The 19,079-nt window shown below is 32.5% G+C and overlaps 1 protein-coding gene across 1 annotated transcript in view; it reads right to left on the reverse strand.

The window, feature by feature from the left end:
- Positions 1-19,079, reverse strand: part of LOC126889755 (uncharacterized) — a 1,061,577-nt gene that overhangs the window by 415,624 nt on the left and 626,874 nt on the right. Inside the window, exon 3 of the mRNA XM_050658328.1 lies at positions 5,520-5,656. Within this exon, the coding sequence (XP_050514285.1) occupies positions 5,520-5,656 (137 nt within the window). The remainder of the gene's footprint in view (positions 1-5,519; positions 5,657-19,079) is intronic.

The raw sequence follows: 19,079 nt of genomic DNA on the forward strand, positions 1-19,079 counted from the left end.
AGTATTAAATGTGTAATTTAATATTTAACGCTTAATGTACCTCTTAATTTAGTTTAGATTAATTATGTTTACTTCTCGACTATAATCTTCAACATCAGTATATATCAAATTTCTATAACACTGAGAACAGCGATGTTCGATTTTTCAATGTTACTCTTCAGGGTTTCCTCATCATACGCCCCAATTCGCTAAAAACGTCATTTTCAATTAGGAAGTACAAAACTAAAATACCACTTATGAAACCACCAGTTTCGACTCGTTTAGCTGCTAATTACAAACAATTCTCTTAATGAAGCTGCGCTCGTTGCTGAGTAAATGCGCCAAAACGGCACTTTTTAGTTCTGAAATGTTTCAACGTGCCGCTCTGAAAACGAAGTAAATCTGACATGTAATATAGAGTTTATACACATATTAAATAGTGTGCATTTTAGTTTTTGATATTATTATAGAACAATATTTTGCGTAAAAGTTTTATCTAATAGATTAAAATTATTTAAATAATTCGACCAGAAATACAGTAAGTTACATATCTCCATGAATCCGAATCATCAACCCTATGAATCCGAAGAGCAGTATGGTTTCAGGGCCGATCGATCTATGATTGAGAATATATTCTGTTTAACACAGGTTATGCAAAAAGACCAGAACGTGGGCAAGACACACATAATACTTTTTGTCGACCTAACGAAGGCATATTACACAGCTCTCGTGGAAAAAGTGTGGGATGTTTTGGACAATACACGCATATCGGCAACTATCATCAAAGCCATACAATGCCTCTATAAAGATTCTATGTCAAGGGTAAAGAGAGGTCAACCATCTGTCAACTCGCTTCCAAGTAAGGAAAGGCCATAAACAAGGGTGTTGTTTATCTCCCATTCTTTTTAATATATACCGACGGTGCTCTTTAGGGTTTGTTTACTACGGAGACCAAAGGATAGTATCGCTAGTTATCCTACTCTTAATTTTGGTGAACGCGCGCATTTAAAATAATGCATCTGGCGATCGATAATATGGTACGGAGCAGTACGAGGGATGCCAGGGAGCGAGGGTCGGCACGTCGTCATGAGCACAAATTTTTGGAAGGACAAATGCAGTGGTATAGGTGTACCAATTGGAGACATAACACTATACTATACACTTTGAACTACGCAGAGGACCAGGTGGTATTTGCCCAAGGTAAGGAAGACTTAGAATATATGACGAGAAAATTGGTGGAAGAATACATGAAATGGGGCTTAGAGGTTAACATTAAGAAAACACAATATCTACACATTGGTAACAAAATACAACAGGAAGACCTAGATCTTGACGGAAGTGACTACATCAGGGGTTGTACAGAGTACATATATATTTAGGGATTAAATTAACAAATAGTGGAAGAACGGAACCCGGTATAGATGGTAGAGTGACGAAGGCTAGAAAGGTAACTAGAGCCCTAAACTCTGTCTTGTGGCAGCATAACATAACTTTAAAAACAAAAATGAGGTTGTACGACGCTATTCTGAAACCAATTTTAACGTATGGCTCCGAAGTGTGGCAAATGACAAAAAAATCCGAAAATAAGCTGCTTACTACCGTAATGGATTTTATTAGAAGAGCTGTCAGAATATCGAAATGTGACCATGTTCGAAATTAAAAGATCAGAGAAAAAGTAGGTAGGGAGAAAACAATAGTGGAAGAGGTACAACGAAAACAACTCACTTGGTATGGACACATTCAACGAGTGTGAGATGAAAGACTATCAAAAATTACAATTAGATGGATACCGCCAGAAAAACTGAAAAGAGGAAGACCTCCTGGAAACAGGCAATTACAAAAGCCATGTCAGAAATAAATCTGCAAGAAAGAGACTGGCTAGACCGACAGGCTTGGCGATTGGGTACCGGAAGGCGTAGAACGCTATAGAACCGGTATGCATATAAATATATATACATACCTACATTAAGTTAAGTACAAATGAGATGTTTATTGTTTGTAGTCTGATGGGATGTTGCCACGGGCGCCCATATAAAAATTTTTAGGGGGGGCAGACATGGAGATATTGCACATTATATTTTATTTACTTTGGATAACCATACATAGTTTACAGCACCCGAAGACCTGAGGGGGGCACGGCCCCCTCTGCCCGTGGTCATGGGCGCCCATGGATGTTGCAAGTCGATCTTATTCTGAGACTCCCAGGCGGTCTTTTTCCTATGAGAACCTCTTCTCAAACTAGTTTGACAAGTTTTCGTAGTGACGTATACAGGGTGTTAGTAAATAAGTATGAAAAATTTTAAGGGCTAATTCTACATGAAAAATTAATGCCGGTTTTTTCTATAAACATTTGTCCGCAAATGCTTAGTTTCCGAGTTACGGGGTGTTGAAATTTTTATTTCAAACTGCCAATTTATTTATTGCTCTAAGACCAGTTGAGCTAAGAAAATGAAATTTGATGAGTTTTAGGAGGTAGTTATTATGAATTTTTTGACATACTTTGACAATTTTGTATTCATCATTGGCGCGCCTACGGGTAATGGTCTGAATTTTTTTAAAGAAAAAAATAGTACGCCACTGAGATATTTCAAATTCAAAATTTTTCTTAAATTCCACGTCTAATTTGTGATAAAAAACCTCTCTTGCCTTTTTTTCATATGGTGCACCGGTTTTATGCAGAAAAATAAAACATCTTGATGCGTATTTTTAATTTTTTTAATACATTATCAAGAAATATCTAATATAGTAATACTAAACTGGAACAATAACAAAAAATATTACTAATAAGATTTTAACTAGGTGCAGAGCTACAACAAATTTTATGATTGATCTCCTTTAGAGGTTATAAAAGAGTTTTATATTCATCATTGGCGCACGTACGGGTAATGTTCTGAATTTTTTTAAGAGAAAAATAGTCCGCCACTGAGATATGTCAAATTAACAATCATTTTTGAATTGCTGGTTCAATTTACGACAAAAATCTTTCTGGACTTTTTTTCATATGCAGCGCCGTTTTTATGCAAAAAAAATAAAACATCTCAACGTTTACAAAGTATTTGAACTAAGTTTCTATGCATATGGAAACTACCTCAAATACTTTGTAAGCGTTACGATGTTTTATTTTTTTGTATAAAAACGGCGTCTCGTATGAAAAAAAGTTGAGAAAGATTTTTTGACGTAAATTGAAGAAGGAATTCAAAAATGATTTTTAATTAGACAAATTTCAGTGGCGTACTATTTTTTTCTTCAAAAAATTCAGACCATTACCCGTACGCGCGCCAATGATGAATATAAAATTCTTCTGTTACCTGTAAAGGAGGTCATTTTAAATATTTCCTGCAGCTTTGCACCTAGTTGAAATCTTATTAGTAATATTTTCTGTTAATGTTCTAGTTTAGTATTATTATATTGGACAGTTCTTGATGATGTATTAAGAAATGAAAAATACGCGCCAAGATGTTTTATTTTTTTGCATAAAAACGGTGCATCATATGAAAAAAAGGCAAGAAAAGATTTTTATCAAAAATTAAACGTGGAATTTAAAAATAATTTTTAATTTAAAATATTTCAGTGGCGTACTATTTTTTATTTCTTTAAAAAATTCAGACTATTACCCGTATGCACGCCAATGATGAATACAAAATTCTTAATTGTATATCAAAAAATGCGCAATAACTACCTCCTAAAACGCACCAAATTTTATTTTCATAGCTCAACTGGTGTTAGAGCAATAAATAAATTGGCAGTTTGAAATAAAAATTTCAACACCCCGTATCTCGTAAACTAAGCATTTGCGGACATATATTTATAGAGCAAACCGGCATTATTTTTTATGCAGAATTAGCCCTTAAAGTTTTTCATATTTATTTACTAACACCCTATTTGTATGTGATCTATCTACCTGGCATTTTGGAGTAAAGATACAGAAACTTGGACGGGCTATTCTCCCATAATACTGTTTTATTCTGGTCATTTTTGTGTCATTTTGAAGTTGGCGAAAAACGACTCATCTGATCGTGATATATGGGACTTATTTGGAAAGAGGGTATCTCAGGAAGTATTTCTTGAGATACTACCATTAGGAGTAGATAATCAAAGAAGCCTTAGGTATACAGTGCCTAAACGCCAAAAAAAAATAGGTGAGTATCCGATGGATAGTTGAAAAGCGGAAAAGGTGTAGAATAGTAGATCAAAATCTGTTTAAAACCTGTTAAACACTTGTTCAAAGCTGATCAGAGTACCTATTCAAGATCTTTTCTTTCAAGGTCTGTTCTAGACCTATTCGAGACCTGTTCTAGATCCATTCCAGACCTGTTCTAGACCTGTTTGAGACCTGTTTTAGACCTGTTCGAGATCTGTTCCAGACCTATTCTACTTGGAACATGAGATGAGATGGCAAAAATACTCATTATTACAACTTATTATGCATGGCAAACTTCAAGGAAAGCGAAATGTGGGAAGTCGAAGAATATCCTGGCTCAAGAATTTAGAGGAATGGACTAACTAAATAAAAACTCGTCGAAGCAAAATGCAACACTGGGTCTATTGAATAAAAAGAAGTATTTGCTTTTGCACAAGTATTTACTTAATAGTAATTGAATAAAGTCATTTCTTTAATGCTTTATTTAATTACTATTAAGTAAATACTTAAATACGAGGAAGTAAAAGCACTTACCTCTTTTTATTCAATAGACCCATATTAGATTACTGTTATTCTTGTGAATGCCGTCATTATAATATGTACTCGAAATTATTGCTATGTATTTATTCTACGCCAAGGGCTGATGTTTGGCCGTTTATGATGTATACCACCTTAGATGTTTAGATTTAATCTCTTGGACTACGCCACTCGCTCTGTATATCTGTTTGTCCTCGGCATTTGTTCTCATTCTTTCGATGGCTTAAAATTCCAAATAAAACTCATTGAATCTATGTAAAAGCTGTTGAATAATGCATTGTCATCGAGTTCTTAGATTTTCCGAAAAATTCAGATATCTAGCTAGTCGGGAAGTACCTATGTTTAAAATCAATTACAAAATTTTTGCCGGACAAAGTGACAAAGAGACAGACAAAGAATAGGCCAAGTATATTAGAACGAGGTAAAATAGTCCTTAACATCCAAACGTTAATTTCCAATCAATTTACACTTTGTTTTAAATCGATATTAAAGTAAAACAGGAGCCGAATTTTGTGTAATTCTAATATAGCGAGTGCCACATTGAAGATAATAAAATATTTATATGTAAATGACTTCGGTAGTTTCCAAACCGACACAGGAGCGTAGGTACTTTAGTTGGAAACTGCAGGTTTGGCCCATTAAAACTTTCGAAATAAACTCCGGATAAATACAAAGTATTCTTTGGCGGTTACAATGTTAATCTGGTAATAAAGCCGCACGAAAGTTAGAGAGATTAAGATTATGATCACGTATCCATAAATTTCCCCAAAGGACCGAAAATAATGTAAGCGGCAGAGAGTTTTGAATTCTCCGCGTGTATTCGTATGTGTATTATTCGCATAAAAGTTGAAAACATCGTTACCTGGACGAGTTCTCCTAAAGCTCCTCCGCCAGCTGTGAAGTTCAGAAAACAGACAAAGGGTATTTGGGTCTCTGAGGGTCGCTTTATCTCTATTTCATAAGTGATGCCCACGTATCCGTAGTAGGTCATGTTGCAAGCTGAAACAGAAATAATTATTAATGTCACTGCTTTATGAGAATGTATAGCAGGGAACAGTGTAACAAACAAAACGGGGATTTCGCAGAGTGGAGTTCTTAAAAGATCTTTCTGGCAATTCTGAGCTTCTGAGCGGTTAAGGAGAAAATATTAACTAAGAAGAATGATAAAAAGTAGTATTAGAGCGGTAAATCTACGTAGTGTAACGATCAAAAAAACTTTTTTTAATTCAAACATTTTTTAAGTAAAATCCTTTATAAAAGGTACAGTCGGAAAAATGAAAGAATACCCATGAACGAACATATAAAACACGCTGTATTTTCCTGTCACCGTGTCACAAAGAAAATTGCCCAGCGCAAGTACATGTAATAATAATTATTACATGTACTTGCGCTGGTCAATTTTTTGTATGACACGGTGACAGGAAAATACAGCGTGTTTTATATGTTCGTTCATGGGTATTCTTTCATTTTTCCTACTTTTTGTATATATTGTTACGCTCTGTAATTTCTCTCTGTCATGAGAGTGATCAGCATCTTATTAATTCAATTAATTAATTCATTAGTTTAATTGCTACTCATGGAAACAAAACCAAAATTTAATAAAACTTTCCAATAAAAAATATTCTCAGGGCTAATTTATTTTAATGTATCACCTTTAGTTTGTGGCTTCTAGTATTTCTCGTTGCTTACTTTATTCAGGACAAAACAGGGAAAAAATATACTCAAAATCATATAAATTTTATAAATATTATTTATTTGTATACTATACCATAAATATAAGATTCAAAATGTATCCTAAAACTTTAGTTTGCTGTCAAAATTTCTTATCTAATAAAAAATAATCTTTAATTCTACTATCTCCTTTTTCTTTTAACAAATTATCATTTAAATGATTCGGTAGACTGTTCTCATTATTACAAAAAAAGAAATATTTCATTTTGACCTTGTAAATAGATTATTTATCTCTTCTATGAATTTATGAATGAATTCATTATGCTGTAAAACTGTTAAATTGACAGAAAACAAATATGGTATGTAATATACAACAACTCTCTCCTTTTCACAAATAATCTGACTAACCCTTTTTATCTTCTTTACTTCTTCTCATGGATTGTGTTGTCCTCGGTTCTCCCACACGTGCTCCTCGGATGCTGCTACGGTCTTTCTCTTCCAAACTGTTTCACAAAACAAAAAAAAACAGTACTTGCTCCGAATCTCTCCTCTGTTTAGTCTCCGACTCGATACAAACAATATCAATCTTTATAATTCCAAGATTTTTTCTCTCAGCTCGACATCTTGTGCAAAATTGATACAAACCGGCTACTCGTTCCAGACAGAAACTGGAATCTATTCGGACACGAGGAGATTGTACTTCCCGACTCGATCACGATTTCGTCTCAACAGGAATCTGCTTACATGGCCACCTAATTCACCATTTTACACAAAATTACTATTTTTCAAAGTGGACTGTTCCTTTCCGATCTTAATTACACAGTAAATCTTTTCCCTTCATCAATATGAGACTCAACCACTCTGTTCTCCCTCCATCAATCTCTTCGCCAATCACAAGCATTCTGTCTACACATTAAATCCCTACTTTTATTTCTTAAGAATAAATAGTGTTGTATACAAATTTTCTGTCTTGTCAAATTTCCAGGAGATATTAAAATTAATGTTTTTCTTACATTTTAGAAAAACCCTATATTCTAAAACTAAACAAATTGTTTACACCGTCGTTTCTCTCTAGGAAACCATTTAGAAACATTCTATTGTCTACTCCAACCGCGAGTACATTCACTTTCTAATCCGACCGTATTTTAGTTCATTGTTTAATTTGTATAAGTCCGTTCGTAGAATCTTTACCACTAAACATTTCCTCTTTCCACGAAACACTGCTTACAGCTAAATCATATTATTTACAAATTTTGGCTATATACAGGGCGATGGAAATTTACGATCTCGTGGTCTTTGACATAAAATTAATTTTTTAAATTTTCCCCATAAAAATTATTTAACAATATATTAAAATTCCTTAAAAAGGTCTACATCAAGGTTTTCGATCTGATTACAGATCATCATCAGTGATGGAGAGGATGCTCACATTTAAGCCACCAAAATTGAAAATATTTGGGTAAAACCCTTTAAAATTATACAGTCATGGATGTTTTAAATATCACATGATTAGGCCCCTGGCACCATTTGACCTCACTGGAGTTGAATTGGTTTAAAAGATTTGCTACCTCACATTTTGAACGGTCGTTGGCAACTTGGGTGTCATAAGCAGCAGCCTAACTTTTAAACTTATTAGTTACTAAGCTAGACTATGCAATTTGCAATTTATGTAAATTTTTATATTTTGCAATTGATTGTTTCTGTTTACTTTATTATTATTATATTTTTTTATTACCAAAGAGCGGCAGTTCCCGCCAGTGGCGCACACCCACGCCCCCCTACACGCGACACTATATATATATATATATATATATATATATATATATATATATATAAAATAAAATAGATGAAATAGAGAATGTGGAAAAATCCCCTTACGAACAATTCACACATCCACCATTTAAACTTTAAATAAACTTAATAATAAATAAACTTGTCGTTAAACCAATAACCTTGGATCTTTGGTTCACTGAGTGTGTTTCAAAGATCTACATCTTATGTTTTTAATATATATATATATATATATATATATATATATATATATATATATATATATATATATATATATATATATATGTCTTCATATCAAGGCGAGATCCGTTTGTATCATAAGCTATACAAGATGAGATCCGTTTTGCAAGGCGAGATCCGATTTTGGATCTCACCTTGTATTCACGTGTATATAGTGACATCTCGATGTAACAATGGTTGGGGTACAAGGAAATCGATTTTTGTCTGGACCTCATTTTGCACCCCTTTTGGTAAATTTTATATTGCAGTGGTTCCACTAAATCCGCTGTAGAGGGCAGCGCGCGCGATCCGTTGTGTATATGGTAAATATATATTTTGCAGACAACCCGAGATCTGGTAAATTTGGAAACATCGCAAATGAATTTCACGGTCAGCTCTCTCACTCGGCTTATGTCTAGCTTGAATAAGAATATTTACATTATTTAAGGGCTCTGTCCAGAAAGGCGATTTTCAAATATCTCGAGAACTAGACGGCATATCGAAAAAACTTTGGAATGCTTTTTTAATGGTTTTTCAAAATCTATATACTTATGCAATAGCAGGGTTCTTATTCTGCCTGCGAAAGCGGTGGGTGTAGCAACTTTGAATTATCAACTGAAACCCTTTATTTTTAATTAAATAGTTGAAATTTAGAATTAAAAATACACAACTTTTGTTTGAATCGATAATACCTTCTTTAATCCAGTCGGAAGAGCTTCAAAATCGTCGTTTTGATGACATTTTTAGGGTTTAGGGGTACCTCAGGTAGTTAGCTTAAAACGTAAGAAATAAATTTGAATAGTAACGGCCAACACAGAGCCTATCGCAAATGTATACTTTTCATTAATGTTTATTGATAAACAAAGCTCCAATTCTATTTTACTTCAACTCATTTTAACGCTATTTCAATAAACTAACCGGTTCTTTTTTCAGTTTTTTGGTAAAATATTGTAACTTATAGACGAAAATTCTTAAAATCGGCTATTTTAAATTTAAATTGTCAATAAATAATTAAATTGAGAAAAAATTGGTCAGATTTACATAAATTTTGTTATTCCGTCCATATAGAAACTAAAACAGTTGTTACGTAGTTACACTGAGTGTCGTAAAAACCATGTATTTTTACTCATTGCTTTGAGCTATTTCACGTAATATCGAGATATAAGTTGTATTTTTACATAAGTTATATTAACGTTAAACTGACTTAATTTATAGTTTTATAAGCAACAATTAAGTATAGCGAAATTTATAAAACCTTGTTTAAATTGTTTTACATGCTCTATAATGCGGTTATCTTAAATTTTGTTTTGAATGCTTTTCTTCTTACTGGTAGACAAAAAATTGCAAAATGTGCATTTTTGACATCAAACTGTTGATAACCAACATAGTTACTACTCAAAATATTAAAAAAAACTAACCGTCGGTATAACAGTCGGTATAAACTTCTCTTAGCTGCTAAGAAAAAATATGGTGTTAAAAGTGCGTGGTCAATGAACGGAAAGATTTATGTCAATACTGGCAACGGTGTCAGAACCATTCAGAACGAGAATGAGCTTCTTAATTAGGTACGAAAAACATTAGATACATTATATTGATATGAAATTTTTAAACTTATTCTTATCTTTTGTTTACATGTTTGACTATTTTAATGAGGATAAGTTTTCATTTGAAATTTTATTTGTTACGAATATAAGTTCAAATGAATCCAACTTAAAATAGTTTAATTTAATTAGCAGGTCTAGTTTTTATTCGGTACATCAATACATCAATGAGTTCTTGTTTTTTTTTGTTACATAGAGGTTACAGGTTTTAATGGATAAATGTAAGTTAACTGGTTTCAGTACGTAAATACATCAGACGTATTTTCCAAAAAATGTAATCTTGTTTAAAATGTACTATACTGATAAATTATTGAAGCTACTTCTACATATTTTAAATATATTTAGCCATTGCTTATATGTGTATAGGTCTGAAATTTTTGGGCTGGGCTTTTTTACATGTTTATATTTTCTTTTTGTATAACAATCTGTCAATATTAACGTTACAGTTTTATTACTTTACTGACTATTTTGCTGCAAGAAAAATCAAATATAAATTACTTTTCACAATATGTTCGCAAATCTGTCAAGAGGTACTCATGTGTGGTATGTGGTTTAGAGGTTTCAGATCTATGTTCTTTAGTATTAAGTAATTGACAGTTGTATTATAGTATCTGCTCACAAAAATGAGTTATCCTTTTTCCAGCGATAATATGTATGATGGCGCTATATTTTCTACTTTAATAACATTGTATTAAAATACTATTTACAGTATCTGGGCTTACTGCAATAATAGCTATAAGACATAACAAACAACCTGAATGTTTATTACCAGAATTGTAGGGGTTTGAATACAAAAACACATGATTTTTATAGGGGTTCACAAACCTTGGAATTCGATATTATAATTGCAGTAGAGACATGGATTCAAGATGGGGTTAGGGATGGTGAAATTGTTGATACAAGTATGTATAATTTAATACGGGCAGATAGGGATTTAGAATTCACTGGAAAAACTAGAGGAGGGGGAGTTCTTGTGGCAGTAAGAAAGGAGTATAAAATTGCACAAATTTTCAAACATTGTACAAAATTTGAGGCAATAGCGATTCATATTAAATTAGCAGGTAATGAAAAACATACAATTTTTGCTTTATATGTACCCCCAAACAGCTCTGATAATATATATGAACAACTAGTAAATTTCCTTCAAGATAACATTGTTGATATTGAAAAGACGTATATATTTGGTGATTTTAATATACCAGAAATTAAAGGTTACGTGAGTGAGATCAATGTTTCTAATACTAAATTAAATATTTTGCAATCATTTTTAGATTTTAATTCATTTAAGCTTTTTAATAACATTACAAATTTTCAAGGTAAAACACTTGACTTGATAATATGCTCTGAAAATCATTCATCAAAATATGTAGTAACACAAGACTTAACGCCATTTGTGAAGGAAGATCATTATCACCCTACTCTTAATTTTAATATAGTCTACAATAAAAGTAATAAGCAAAAATTTGAAGTAAATTTGTCCAATGAATATAATTATAAAAAAGCAAATTTTGAACTTTTGGTTAATAATGTCCGAAATACAAATTGGGACGCAGTAAAAAATGAAACAAATGTAGACTTAGCTTTAGAAACTTTTTATGAAATATGGAATAAAATTATACAGAATTGTGTACCAAAATTTAAAACATTCAATAATTCCAAATTATTTCCTAGTTGGTATACACAAGAAATAAAAGATTTAATTAAAAATAAAAATAAATTCAGAAAATTACAGAACATCTCAAATTACTATTTAGAAAAATACAAGGAAAGCAGACGTGCATTAAAATACTTAATAAAAATAGAAGAGAATAAATATTTAAAAGAAGTGCAACAAAATGTGGAGGGTAATATAAATTATTTTTGGAACTATATTAAAAACAAAAAATCCAATTGTACTCATGCTGGAAATTTTGTTTACTTAGGTCAGAATGTTGATGGTGAAAATACAGCTGAAGTATTTGCTAAGTTTTTTGCATCTACATACAACTCAGATAAAGCGACTTATAATTTAGATTTTGGTAATAGTTCTTACTTGCATAATGATTTTTTCGCAATTGAATCAATAGATTACAATGATTTTAAAGAAGCTGTAAAAAAATTAAAGCCAAAGAAAGCTGCGGGTACTGACGGTATTCCACCTTATATATTAAAAGGTTGTAGTGAGTGGTTGATTGAACCGATGGTACATATTTTTAATAGCATAGTTAATTCTAAAGTCTTTCCTACAATTTGGAAAACTGCAGTTACTACACCAATACATAAATCTGGAACATTACAAAACATTGAAAACTACAGACCTATAGCAATAATGTGTGCTCCCGCCAAACTTTTTGAACAAATTATACATAACAAGTTATATTCATATATAGAAAAGTACATAATGTCTCAACAGCACGGTTTTGTGCTAAACAAGTCAGTAAATACAAATTTATTTATTTTTGCAGATCAGGTTGCTGACACATTAAGCACTAAATTGCAACTTGATACGATATACACGGATTTTAGAAAAGCTTTTGACCGCGTTAATCATGATGTGTTACTAAAAAAGTTAAGTACTTATGGCTTGTCTAATAATTTTATTAAACTCATCAAAAGTTATCTGGAAAACAGACGTTTTATAGTTCGACACAAAGGTAATGTATCAGGAAAGTTTTACGCCAATTCCGGAGTTCCTCAGGGTTCAAATTTAGGACCTCTTCTCTTTATTATATTCATTAACGACCTTCCTTCTATTTGTAAATATACTGAGTGTCTTTTATTTGCAGATGATTTAAAAATGTACAAAATTATTCAGTCAGTACGTGATTGTATTAAGTTACAGAGAGACATTGATAGTATTTACGAATGGAGTATAGTTAATAAGTTAGAGTTTAATATTAATAAATGCAAAGTTATGACGATAACTCGGTTACAGGAACCAGTTATTTTTGATTATGAGATGGGAGGTGAGAGATTGGCTAGGGTTACTGAAGTAAAAGACTTGGGAGTAACATACAATCAAGTTTTTTCGTTTGGGAAACATATAAATCAGTCGATCTCAGCGGCAAACAAATTGTTTGGATTTATTAGAAGACAGACAATGGCATTTACAAATATTAATACAATAAAATTTCTCTATTTTACTTTAGTGCGACCTAAATTGGAATTTGCAAGCGTAATATGGTTTTGTGAGTATATGTCAACGCTTAAAGAATTAGAAAAGGTACAAAATAAAGTTCTTCGGTATTTGTATTTTAAAAAACACAAAAAATGGCCTGATTATAATTCTGTTAGGTCGGCTCACTTAAGAAACGAGTTTAAAATATTGTCTCTAGGACAAAGAAGGGACTTAATGGTAATTATGTTTATATACAATATAATTAACAATAAGATTAACAGCCCATATTTACTTTCACTCATTCCATTCAATATTGCTCCTCGTCGGACACGATCTTCATTAATGTTCAATATACCTCACAATCTTGTTGCAACAAAATCTCCCCTTGCCAATGCACTTAAGTTATTAAACAGTTTTAACAGTTTTAATTGATGTAGATTGGTCCTTGAATCGGACAAAGTTTTATAAATTGATACTAAGTCAAATTTTAAACACCTCTATGTAAAAAATATTCAAGCCTCTACAATGCTGGAAGTGATAATGAGATAATTTGTATAATTTTTATATAACTTAGAAAGTCATCTATTTAAAACTATAGAATTGTAAATGTATATTTTTTTTAGCCATGTAATGAGACATTTAGTCTGTATGGTTAATAAATAAATAAATAAATAAAAACAGTTTGCCTGGCAACCAGATGCAGAACAGTACCATAAATGTTTTCCACTTTTTAGCACTTTCTTTAAGTGAAATTTAAAATCATTTACCACCAATAACTTACACCCATGTTCACTCATTACGAAATCTGTTACAAGAATTTCAGCGATTTCAGCCATTTTTTCAAAATTTATTTGGATTTTCTCTAGTAATCCTTCCAAAAGACAATACATAAATGATGAATACCTTTTACACCAACTTCAAAGAGGGTAATTTATACAGGTACATACCTGGAATTATTATATGGACCGTTCACTCTTGTTAGAGTATAGTTCGCTCAAATATGAGCTCTTTTAATCCATTTCACGCGGTAAATTAGTCCGCTTTTCCTTTAGGTCGTAGTTCATAGGTTGTGATGTTTTTTTGCCTTCTCTACTATCTTCTTCCACTCTCTCCGGTCCTGAATCTTTTTTCTCCAATTTGCAATTTCCATCTTTGATATATCTTCTAGCAGTTGATCTTCCCATCTTATTTCTGGTCTTCCTCTTGGTCTATTTTTACTGGTTTTCAGTTCATTATCTTCCTGATCAGTTCTTCTACCCCTCTTCTTTGTGTGTGCTCAAACCATCTGAGCCTTTGTGCTTTAATGAATTTTACTATATCTTCTCCTTTATTTATATTTATTATTTCATGGTTCATCAGCTTTCTATATTCCCCTGTTTCTGTCTTTACTGGGCCATGTATTCTTCTCATAACTTTTCTCTCAATTATTCTTAACATTTCTTCGTCTTTTTTCGTAAGGCACATTACTTCTGCTCCATAGGCTATCTCTGATCTGATTGCTGCTGTGTATATTTTTGATTTTGTTTTTTTGCTCAGGTTTTTGTCCTTGAGTAATTGGTGATATTTCCAATACACTCTATTGCCTGCTTTAATTCTTTCGTTTATCTCTATACTCCTTCCGTTTTTGCCGTCCACCATCACCCCCAGATATTTGAAGCAATCTACTCTCTGGAATGTATTTTCATCTATCTTTATTTCTGTTATTCTGTTTACATTGTCTCGTTTGCTTATAAGATATTTTGTTTTATTCTGATTGATTATTAATCCTCTCGTCTTTGCTTCTCTTACCAGGGTTAAAAGTGCCTCTTCTAGTCTTTTTTTTATCTCGTGCTACCAGTTCCAGGTCATCTGCATATCCTATGATCTGTGTTGAGCTTTGAATGATTGTCTTTTTCAGCCCTGTGTCACTAATTACTCCTTCTAGAGCGATATTAAATAGTGTCGTTTGTCGTTGACAGACTGTCTCCTTGTCTTACTTCAAGTTCTATTTTGATGTCATTTGTATCGCCCTCATTTGTTTTAACTTTTGCTGTTGAGTCTTTTATTGTCATTCTAGATAGTCTTATTAATTTTGCCGGTATCTCCATTTTTTTCATTTATTTTAATAATTGTTGTCTGTATATGCTGTCGAAGGCCTGTTAGAAGTCGATGAATAGTATGTGTAATTCTATGTCATGTTCATAGCTTTTTTCAATTGTTTGTGTCAGTACATGTATTGCATCTATTGTTGATCTTACTTTTCTAAAACCCTGTTGGTATGGTCCTATAATTTTTTCTGTGTATTGATTTAGTCGGTTTCTTATAATTGTCGTCAATATCTTATACGTTGTATTTAGTAGCCTAATTGGTCTGTAGTTGCAGCACTTAGTTTTATCTCCTTTCTTAAAGATTGGTGCGATGTGTCCGTTTTTTCATTCTATGGGCATGCTTTCGTCCTTCCAAATTGTAACCATTAACTTGTGCATTCGCTTCGTGAGCTCCTCTCCTCCGTTGATGATCAGTTCGTTGTTGATTTCATCTGGCCCTGGCGTTTTGTTTACTTTTAGTTGTTTGAATACCTCCATGAATTCCTGATAAGTAGGTGCGCCTTCCTCTTCATCTCTGTTATCTCTTATATCCTCATCCTCTGAATATGCCTTATTGTCGTTTTTGTATAGGTCCGTGAAATGTTTTCCCCAATCTTTTTTGTTTATTTTTGTGACAGATTTCTTGGTACTCCATTGTTGTTTTATCTATTCGAACAATTTCTTGTTGTCTTTATTATTCGTTTCTAATTCTTGCATATGTTCAGAGATCCATGTGTTGTTCTTTCTTCTATAGAGTTTCAATGCTTCTTGTTTTTCTTTTCTATATTGGTCCAGTTGTTCCTGTTCGGCACTTTGTAGCCATTTGTTTCTTGCGAGGTGCTTCAGTTGACTTTTTTGGTGATATTCCTCATCAAACCATTCTTTAGATTCTTTGTTTTTTGGAATCCTATTATTTGTTCTGCTGTCTCTATTATGCTGTTCTTTAGGTTTTTCGATTCTCCTTCTATTTCTATGTGCTTGTACTGACCCAATTTCTGTTCCAATTGTTCTGTATATTGTTGCTTTGTTTCTTGCGTTTTCAGATTGGCTATATTCCATTTCCTCCTTTTTCCTTCCTTATGATTATTTGCTTTGATTATTTTCATCTTAAGTTTTGCTATCAACAATATGTGGTCAGTGCCTCCATTTGCCCCTCTATATGACCTTACGTCTTGTACTATTTGTGTCCACTTTTTCGAAATTAGAGTATGATTTATTTGGTTTCCATCCATTCTTCCTGGTATCATCCATGTTATTTTGTGTTCTTTTTTATGTTTATGCCCAGTACTAACTATATATGTGTTTGTTGCTGCTGCTAGGTTGCAGATTTCTCCTCCATTATCATTCGTAGTTTCATGAATGGTTTCTTTGCCAGCTACATTACGATTATAGTCCTCCTTTCCGATCTTTGCATTAAAATCACCCAATATTATTAATATATCATTCCTCGAAATATTTTCACAGGTTTCTTCCAGGATGTCGTAGAATTCTGCTTTATCTTCTTGGTTTGCTTCTTCGGTGGGTGCATAGCAATTGACTATCGAGATGTTGGCTTGTTTATTTTCTTATGTAAGATATCCTTTCATTAACTGCTTTGAATTGTATCACTTTTCCCTCATTTTTTTGTTCACCATAAATGCCGTACCATTCGTTCCCTGTTTGTTTTCTCCCGAATAATACATGCTAAAGTTTTTTTTCTCAATTTTTCCTTCTTTCTTCCATCGTATTTCCTGTAGGGCTATGATTTCTAGTTGGTATTTTTTCATTTCAAGAGCTATTTCTTGCATCTTACCTACTGCCAGCATGGTTCTAATATTCCAAGATCCCATTCTAATGGGTTTTGTTCTTTTCTTCTTATTGAGATTCTTTCTTTATTTTGTGTGCGTTATTTTGTTTTCGTTAACCGTTTGCATTTCCGAGTCTTTTTTTGCCATGTCAATATCATATTTCAGCCGCTGTTCTTCGTTTATTAGTTTTTTGAATTTTCTATCAGCTGTTCTTTCTCTTCGTCCCATATCTAGATTTTGCCATTCACTATTAATTTCTTGTAGCCGATTTTCGTTTGCTTACCTTTGCTTCTTTTGTCCTTTGCTATTTTAGTTATTTCCTTTTGTATTTCTTTTTCTTTGGATGTCCAATCGTTGTTTATATAGATACGATCTTTATGCTGTTTTAGTTTACGTTTCTTTTTTAGGATTTCCATTTTATCCGTGAAGGCTTCTGTTTCTATTGCGCATACTGTTTCTCCTATTTTTTTTTGCACTTCTTAGTTTTATTTGTATTTGCAACTCTTGGGCTATGAAATTTTCCATTTCTTCTTTTAATTTCTTATAATCATTTGTTTCTACTTTTAACCCAGTTACGATCAAGCTTTTCTTTTTGCTAAATTTCTCCAGTTGCTCCATTCTTTCATGTAGCTGTTTTACTTCTTTTTTTAGTTTTTGATTCTCTGATTTACATCCATTAACTCTTTATTGGTTTGTTGTTATTCTTTCCTGATTTGTTTTATTTCCTGAAGCATTTCATCGTTTTTATTCATTAGCTCTTTCATTATTGTAATCATAACATTTTCCATGTCTTCCTTGTTTTCGTTGCCTGCTTTGCTTGGTGACCGTTTTTTAATTTTACTTCTATTAAAACAATCATCCAAGTTTTCTCTTTTGCGTTTCGTTTCATCATCGGTTTCACTTCCTGTGCCATTTTTTCCATTTTCTAGGAGTGCAGCTAAATACCTGGAATCCCGATATTAGATTATCAACAATACTTAAAAAATGAAAGTTACCAATTCACCGGTAGTTAATGGGTTATCTAAAAATTAACTGCGCACCAGAGTTGCCAGTTGGCCTGTAATTAGGATGGGGGATTAAAATAGATACGAATTCACCGGGACCCGGAAATATGCACACCCTGATATTCTAGTTACATAAGCTCGTCCGATTGGCGCATGACGTCAGCAACAGAGTAAAGCATAGTCCCGTCTATGCTTTTCAGTTATTAGTTCCCAGTTTCTTGATTATATTGGTATCCGGAAAATAAAAATATTCATATAATCGATATCTAATAAAATTATTATATTTCGTTAGTTGGCAAAAATTGATTAGTGGCCTACACATTAGTAAATATAATTTTTACCAAGGGGAAGAAAAGCCCCAAAATAAAACCATAAATTTAATGGATTGATAAAAAAACAAAATTTTTTACTTTTTAAATAATGTATTTCATCAGATTTAAGTAAGAGGCTTGGAAAAGACAAAAATAAGTTTTGCAGTTTTCATGCCATGCACTTTATTTAAATTTTGTGCATGTGAAATAGACGTACATACAGCAACTATGTAGCAGTTTTCATAATTTTTCTTTTACGCAATGTCAGGTTGTTAAGGACTTGTTTAATTCTTTAATTCGGAAGTACATCCGAGACCTAAAAAATAACTTGTTCGCTTTGTTAGAACAGTCTAGAGTTACACTTTTGGACATAAGGTTTTCTAAATAATTTTTAGTTACCAAAATGGAATCACCATTCATGTGGAAGGAAAAATTGTCTCCAGTTACTTAATATATGACAAGAGAGTGTCTGATGGTTTACATAAACCACACTTACTCAAATGATCAACCCACGTGTACGTTGAAACATCTTCGGATTGAATACTGGAGTCCTTCAATTTATGGCAGATATAACCAGCCAAATTCTCCAAACCATCACACTCGAGGTCACTGTTTTTTCATTCTGACTCTCATTGAGAACTTGAAAATCCACAACTGTTTCGTTGTTAGAATCTAGCCTTTGGATCAATTGTCCAGAAATTGGTAAATCTGGGATGTCGTCTGTTTAAACGTTCGAAAATTCGTTCCGTTGTCTTTCCTACCCGTATATAACTTTTATAAAATATAACAAACCTTTTTGTAAACACTTTAAAAAAATTTTAATGGGTTTTCCCCAAAAAGAGCTTCATTTTTTGGTACTATGTATCACGTTAAAA

This window comes from Diabrotica virgifera, chromosome 8, assembly GCF_917563875.1.
Source record: "Diabrotica virgifera virgifera chromosome 8, PGI_DIABVI_V3a".
NCBI lineage: Eukaryota > Metazoa > Arthropoda > Insecta > Coleoptera > Chrysomelidae > Diabrotica > Diabrotica virgifera.